Source organism: Myotis davidii, unplaced genomic scaffold, assembly GCF_000327345.1.
Source record: "Myotis davidii unplaced genomic scaffold, ASM32734v1 scaffold151, whole genome shotgun sequence".
Lineage (NCBI taxonomy): Eukaryota > Metazoa > Chordata > Mammalia > Chiroptera > Vespertilionidae > Myotis > Myotis davidii.
The window spans coordinates 172,935-180,151 of NW_006285248.1; the positions used below are offsets into that span (position 1 = coordinate 172,935).

Consider the following 7,217-nt stretch of genomic DNA (forward strand, 5'->3'; position numbering starts at 1 on the left):
TTCACCAACTATGTTGACACTGATAATTAGGCATCTATCATATTGCCACCAAGAAGAATTGGAAGAGCTTCACAAATCAGGCTACACAGATAGTGAGGAAGTGGGGGTGGCGGGAGCTGGGACGGAGATTGTTAAATCTAAGGAGCACTTAGATACGTAGGTTCCCACCCCACACCTGGAAGATAGGTGAGTACCCCATCTGTATTCTTGCGGGAGATGACAGAATGTTTTTCTAGAGAAACTGAACCAGGGAGGTTCTGGACATGGAGACACCCGATGTAAAAGAGGGCAGTAGTGAGGTGCCTCACAGAGAGCAAGGAGGTGAGGTGGAAGAAGTCGCACATTGAACACTGAGGTCCGCAGCCTTTCCCTCACTTCCAGCATGAGAAAGCCAGCAGCCAGCTTGTACCAGAGACAGGAACCTGGAGGATCCTTCTCTGGAACACAGGAACCATCTCAGTGAAAACTCCGACTGGGCACCAGGTCACCCTGCAGGGAAGCCAACCTACTCAGTGTTATAGGCCTTATTCTTTATATGAACGGACACAAAGGATGACCAGACATTTGAGGACAGTCTCCGACATGAAAGCAAGCCAGCAAAACAAATAATACAAATTGAAAAATGAACTGGGAGGAAATCAAGCACAAGGAGCAGAAGAGAGCTTACAGGACACAGTTTCTAACGTCCTCAGATAAGAGGGGAAGGAATGCCTTTAACAGATTAAGGAAACATCTGAATAGGTTTGGTCCACTGGGAGCACATCCCCCAGCATGTTAGTGAGGTGGAGAGCACAAATGGTTGTATATTTCCCCTGCCATGTCCAGCTGCACGAGTGCAGGCACGGCGGAAGCAGAGAGTGGACTTGAGGTCATGTGTTTGCCATGTGAGTTTGACCGAAGCAGAGAGAGACAAGGGAGTGGAGTGTGTTTTCAAGGGAGTGATTAGAATGATTGACTCTGGAATTTAAGCTGAACATGGAGTGAAGTGAGGACATCCTGTGGGTGAAGAGAAACGATTCAATAGATTAGGGATTGCAGTTGGGTTGCAGATTCTGGGAGTTGGGGGGCTAATCTAAAAAGTGAGAGTCGTCAGACCGTGGAAAGTAAAACATTCATCAGAACCCTGCTTACACTTCTGAAAAGTTCTCCTGAAAATCATCCCTTGCGTGAAGTCTTCCTTGACACCCCAAGGATTCAACCCCTCATTCTATCCATTCCCAGATGAGTTTTACTTCACATGTGTGACCCTTGGCACCTTCTGCCATGTTCATGTATTTGGTTCATCTTTCCTACCCCAACTGAAGTGTAGGCTCCTGCAGGCGGAGAGGCTGTAATGATTACTCTTTGTGTCCCTGTTGCATTCCTAGGGCAGGTCCTAGAACCTAGACTCACAAAAAAAAAAAAAAAAAAAAAAAAAAAGCAAAAAAAAAAGCAGGCACATCATGGATGAGTAGCCAAATAGATTTGCAGTTGTTCAGGTTGGGTTTCCTGGGATGCAAACTCTGACTTGGAGGCTAGCATTTAGGTCATTTCTTAGGGAGTGGCCCTGACTCAACACCTGTGGCAGGGAGGGGAGAGCAATGGGATCAGGCAGAGGAGGAAGTCAGGCTGTCTTGCAGGTTCAATAGCGCCAGCCAATCTCTGGGCATCTCTGGAGGTGGCAGGGCCTTTCAAAGTCCTCTGAAGAGTCAGAGAAAATGCATCACCTCTCTTTTCATGGGGAGTGGGAGACGGTGAGATTTACATGGAGGTGTGATGATTTTCCGGGAAGAAGTGGTGCCCAATCAATGGTGGCATGTTTTCACTCACTGTGTTCTCGTCCCTTGCGTTGTGGCTCAGCTGTCCTCTCTCCAGTTACCTTTTCACTGTTCTTTTTGCCAGAACGTTTCAGACTCCAAGCTGGACCTGTCACTCCAGCTGATTTTCTTTGACGGGGAAGAGGCTTTCCTTCACTGGTCCCCTCAAGACTCCCTGTATGGGTCTCGGCACTTAGCTGCAAAGATGGCATCGACCCCACACCCACCTGGAGCGAGAAACACCAACCAGCTGCACAGCATGGTTAGTCTGGGAAGTATCCGTGGTGCTGCGGCTGCAGGTGCTGCCTCAAAGGCAGCCAAAGCTAAAGCCAATTAAAGACCGAAAAATGCCCCGGCATCCTTAGAGCAGAGTGTTTATAACAGAACATTCCTTGGCAGGCGTTTGGGTTTTTGAGGAATCCCAGAGCTAAAAAGAAGGATTCTGGGTTAGCAGTTGCGTCTGAGCTTCATTAAAATATTTCCCTGAAATGATATGAACATTTACATAGTAAGTTTTGAAAGTTGAATGTTACTGATTTAAAGTTTTCAAAAATGTAAAAACACTTTAATTAAAAGGCTGTAAAACATCCGATTAAAGAGACATCACATTCAGTTTAGTCCAATGGGATTGCATGCCCTTGGTTCTGCATAGAGGTGGAGAGAGCACCCCTTCCTGGAGCCCTGAGGCCTGAGGAGGTGGGGGGGGGTCTTGGGAAATGGAGCTAGAGTGGGACGTGGTGTGAGGATGGGAGTGAAGAATTTCCTCAGTGGATTCCAAGCGTTATAATGGCTCTGACTGTGCATATGACATTTTGATGGGCTGATTTTTATGTGGTATTTTTGACGTGGGGGTGGAGGCATTTTGATGCTGCCTTAAAACCCTGCTCTTACTACCAAGTAATGGGTGCAACACATGACTCCATTTTCATCCCCAATCCTGGTCCCTCTCCGCCCCCCTGTCCCTCACCCTGCCCTTGAATTCTTTCCATATTCTAATTCTCTTCCTGTATTTGACTGTCACTCAGTCTTGAGTCCTCACTAACCCCAGCTTGGGACCTCATGCCTCTTCTGAGTCTTCATTCTTCCCGTGCCTTCGTGCATCCCTGACCGCCACCCTATCTGTGCACTGAAAGCCTCTTCCTAACCACTCCACTTGTCCCTGTCCTTTGCCCGGTCACTTACCTTCTCCCTCTGAGTCCACATGGCCAGGTTAACTGTCCTCTATGATTCTGACACATCCCATGGGGGCATTCTCTCCATCCTGTGGTCCATTGGCAGCTCATAATGGATCAGGGGAATATGGCCAGCACCTCATTCTGTCACTTGAACCCAAAAGGCTAAAAAGGATTCAGAGGAGGAGGAGACTGGATGATCAGTAGGAAGAACAAAGTTATTTATCATTCCAAATATATGAATCCATAACATGATTAAGATCATTCTCCTCCCCTCCCTCCCAAAACACTCTTATTAGCTTATCTAACCATGTAAATACATTCTGATTTCAAACAAGCCCAATTCCCCCAATGAATATATTTAGTCATCATTCATGAGTTAATAGATACTATATCTTTAGAATGGTAGACTCTGCAAATATTTACTTACCATGTGTAGGATCTACACTAGATATTTACTCACACATGATCTCACTTATATAAATCAGTTTTTAAACCAGGGTTAGGCGGGGGGAGGGGTGTATAAGGACTCTCTTCAGGGAGTCCTTAATACTGCTGATGTTTTATGGCTCAAACAAGTTAAGGAACACTGGTTTAATTGTAGAGCATATAACCAGAAGGGACCTTTAAAGATCAGCAAGTTTGAGCTTCTGGTTTATAGAAAAGGACACGGACAGCCAGAGACATCAGGTCCTGTTAGCTCCTGGTCAAGGAATTTTTCTTATACGCTACTTTGGGGAATAAATAGTTACTAAGTGTTCTCTTATAGGTGGTTATGTCATTACAGACAAAGAATAAAATGGCGAATTAGAATGGAATAGAAGATCAGGGGCTTGGACTCCCATCTGAAAATCAAGTTAAATGTATTCTTTTTAAATCTATGAAATACTTATCCAAATGTCCTCTTTATAATTTATTTTCAGTGAAATCCTTCTGGGATTCCAGACACAAAGAATCTACATATTGCCATTTAATGGCAAAGCAAGATTTAATAAATTCGCCAAAGTATTAGCTTACAGTGCTATTAAATCTTTTGTTCATGAAGCTCCCTAGATTATTCTCAATTGTTAATATGCCTATAGTTTTGATTCGTTTTTTTACATTGATGAATATGGAACGTGTTTTTAGTGACAATGACTAAACAACATTTTTCCTCCCTTAGGATTTATTGGTCTTATTAGATTTAATTGGAGCTCCAAATCCAACATTTCCCAATTTTTTCCCAAACTCTGCCCGATGGTTTGATAGACTTCAAGCAATTGGTAAGCACCAATGTTACTAAAACTAGGTTTCTTCCTCCTGACAAACACTACATTTTAAAATTCAAAATTTATGATTTAAGTGTATGATTTGAATATATACTGTCCTTTACTGGCTTTTCCCCTTGCTTTATGGATTAATTAATTGTTCCTATTCATCTCTTTTAGTAGGCCCACTATATTTTCCTGCATGAAACTGCATTTTGATATTCTATATAATAAAAGGCTAATATGCAAATCGACTGAACGGTGGAATGACCAGTTGCTATGACATGCACTGACCACCAGGGGGCAGATGCTCAACACAGGAGCTGCTCCCTGGTGGTCAGTGTGCTCCCACAGGGATAGCACTGCTCAGCCAGAAGTCCTGAGCCAGGCTCACGGTATAAAGGAAAGAAGTTATTCTCCTTTTCCTTCTCTAAGCCCCAAAGCCTCTCTCTTGAGCCATAGATACCTTTGTTTCTTTGCCTGGCCTGACCTGGTCTACAGTTTTGATTAATTTTTTAAAAATATATATTTTATTGATTTTTTACAGAGAGGAAGGGAGAGAGATAGAGAGCCAGAAACATTGATGAGAGAGAAACATCGATCAGTTGCCTCCTGCACACCCCCTACTGGGGATGTGCCTGCAACCAAGGTACATGCCCTTGACTGGAATTGAACCTGGGACCCTTCAGTCCGCAGGCTGACGCTCTATCCCAGCCGTGGGCAAACTACGGCCCATGAGCCTGATCTGTCCCATTTGAAATGAATAAAACTAAAAAAAAAAAATGACCGCACACTTTTATGTAATGATGTTTACTTTGAATTTATATTAGTTCACACAAACACTCCATCCATGCTTTTGTTCCGGCCCTCCGGTCCAGTTTAAGAACCCATTGTGGCCCTCAAGTCAAAAAGTTTGCCCACCCCTGCTCTATCCACTGAGCCAAACTGGTCAGGGCAGTTTTGATTAATTTTAAGCAGTGGGAAAAACACTTCAACCTCAACTCACACTTTTGCCATGAGTTCAGAATTTGCCAATATGCAGATTTAGAATATTACAAGAGAAACTTTTGCCTGAACCTTAGATACTTTTCTTTGGAAAATTTCAATTTCTAGTTTGAAAGAATTGCTTTTGTGGTATTAATATAAGCGTTTGGGGCCTCTCTTAGCATGTTTTCTTTACTTTGATGGTAGCCTCAAAAAATTGGGTTTGGCCATTTTTCAAGGATTTTCTGCACTTTTCTTATTTCCTCTACCAGAATGAATTTATAGCATTAACTTGCACCTTACTGGTTTTTAACCCATTGTGCTGCCCCCTCCTAGTGATACTTACTGTACTTCAAACCATATCTAATTGCATAAGGAAAAGTTATATCCTAAGATGAAAGAATTGTAAGTGTCAATTAATGGATTGCGAATATTGTTTACTGGTGGTTCCTAAAATATTACATATGTTCCTAAATATCTCCATATTCCTAAAATATCACATATGCATGCTTACCACTTGGTCTAGTTTTACATTTTAAATTTAGCAATTGAAAACACACACCAGGCTATCCTGATGAGTTTCATTTAATTGTCTTATAGTTTTCTTGTGATCTCCTATCATTTTTTAATATAGAACTCATGTTATATGTAACCAGGTAACATAACACATGAGTTCTATGTTACAAGATGATGAGTGATGGAATGCAGGCCAATGGTTCTCAGACTAGAGTGTGCGTCACCTAGAGGGCTTCTTACAACACACAGTGCTGGGCTCCGTCCCTAGAGTTTCTGATTCTGTGAGTCTGAAGTGGGTCCAGATAATTTACATTTCTAACAAGTTGCCAGGTGATTCTGATACCCCTGGTCGGAGACCACACTTTGAGAACCACTGATGCAGGTCGCAGCAGGTAACCCCTTTCCATAAAGTGGCCACTCAGTAAACTTCACCCTTATTCTGTTCGAGTATTAACCTTCCAAACCCCACATCTCCTCTTAAGGTATTCTTCGTACAGGTTCTCGGATCTATGAGTACCTATGTTGTTTTCTCCCCATCCCCCCCGTTTTTATCATTCTTCATCTCTCCATTCTTTTACTGAGTTTCATCTTTAAGAAGGTTCTCACCTGTAAATCTACAGCTACATGTGACCCTTCTCATCCCCAAACTACTCCAAAATGTACACACCCATGTAGAGCCCAGATGGTTATTGACATATGTTCACGCCGCATGTTTTAAAAGCAATGGCCACACGTGCTAAGATTTCACACACCTTATGCATTCTGTGTATTCATCAGATAAAAACAGATATTCATCTACTGTCTAATTGTCATTTGCAGAACATGAACTCCATGCGTTAGGTTTGCTCAAGGCTCATTCTTTAGAGAGGCGGTATTTCCAGAATCATGGTTTTGGAGGAATGATTCAGGATGACCATCTCCCATTTTTAAGAAGAGGTAATAATGTGTGTGTATATGTATGTGTGCATACACATGTGCATTTTTAACCGATTGTATTCATTGTATTTTATGTGCTTTTGCAACAATCTAGAAGGGTAAGGAACCATTAGATTTAATGAATTGAATAATTAAGTCATTCACCAATCATCTTATGGCTTCTATTTTTTTCATGAAAGTCATTCAAAATCCTTGACACCTTTATATTTTTTTCCTGCAGCTAGGGTATTTATGAAAGCTCATGTTCCATTGACTGTGCCTTTACTTTTAGAGTTAGACTGTATTCTTACACTTTGTGTAACTCTGATGTTTACTCATTAATAAGGAAGCCGTATCCTTGATGTGAATGGTGGGAGTTTAAACAAACCCAAGGACTCTTTTTTAAAAAAAAAAAAAATTTTTTTTTATTGATTTCAGAGAGGAAGGGAGAGGGAAAAAGAAATAGAAACATCAATGATGAGAGAGACTCACAGATAGGCTGCCTCCTGCATGCCCCACACTGGGGATCGAGCCTGCATCCTAGGCATGTGCCAGGACCAGGAATCAAACCCTGACCTCCTGGTTCC

The 7,217-nt window shown here is 42.3% G+C and overlaps 1 protein-coding gene across 1 annotated transcript in view; it reads left to right on the forward strand.

Moving 5' to 3' along the window:
- Positions 1-7,217, forward strand: part of QPCT (glutaminyl-peptide cyclotransferase) — a 19,987-nt gene that overhangs the window by 11,544 nt on the left and 1,226 nt on the right. Inside the window, exons 4-6 of the mRNA XM_006755909.2 lie at positions 1,882-2,058; positions 4,131-4,230; positions 6,535-6,651. Of these exons, the coding sequence (XP_006755972.1) occupies positions 1,882-2,058; positions 4,131-4,230; positions 6,535-6,651 (394 nt within the window). The remainder of the gene's footprint in view (positions 1-1,881; positions 2,059-4,130; positions 4,231-6,534; positions 6,652-7,217) is intronic.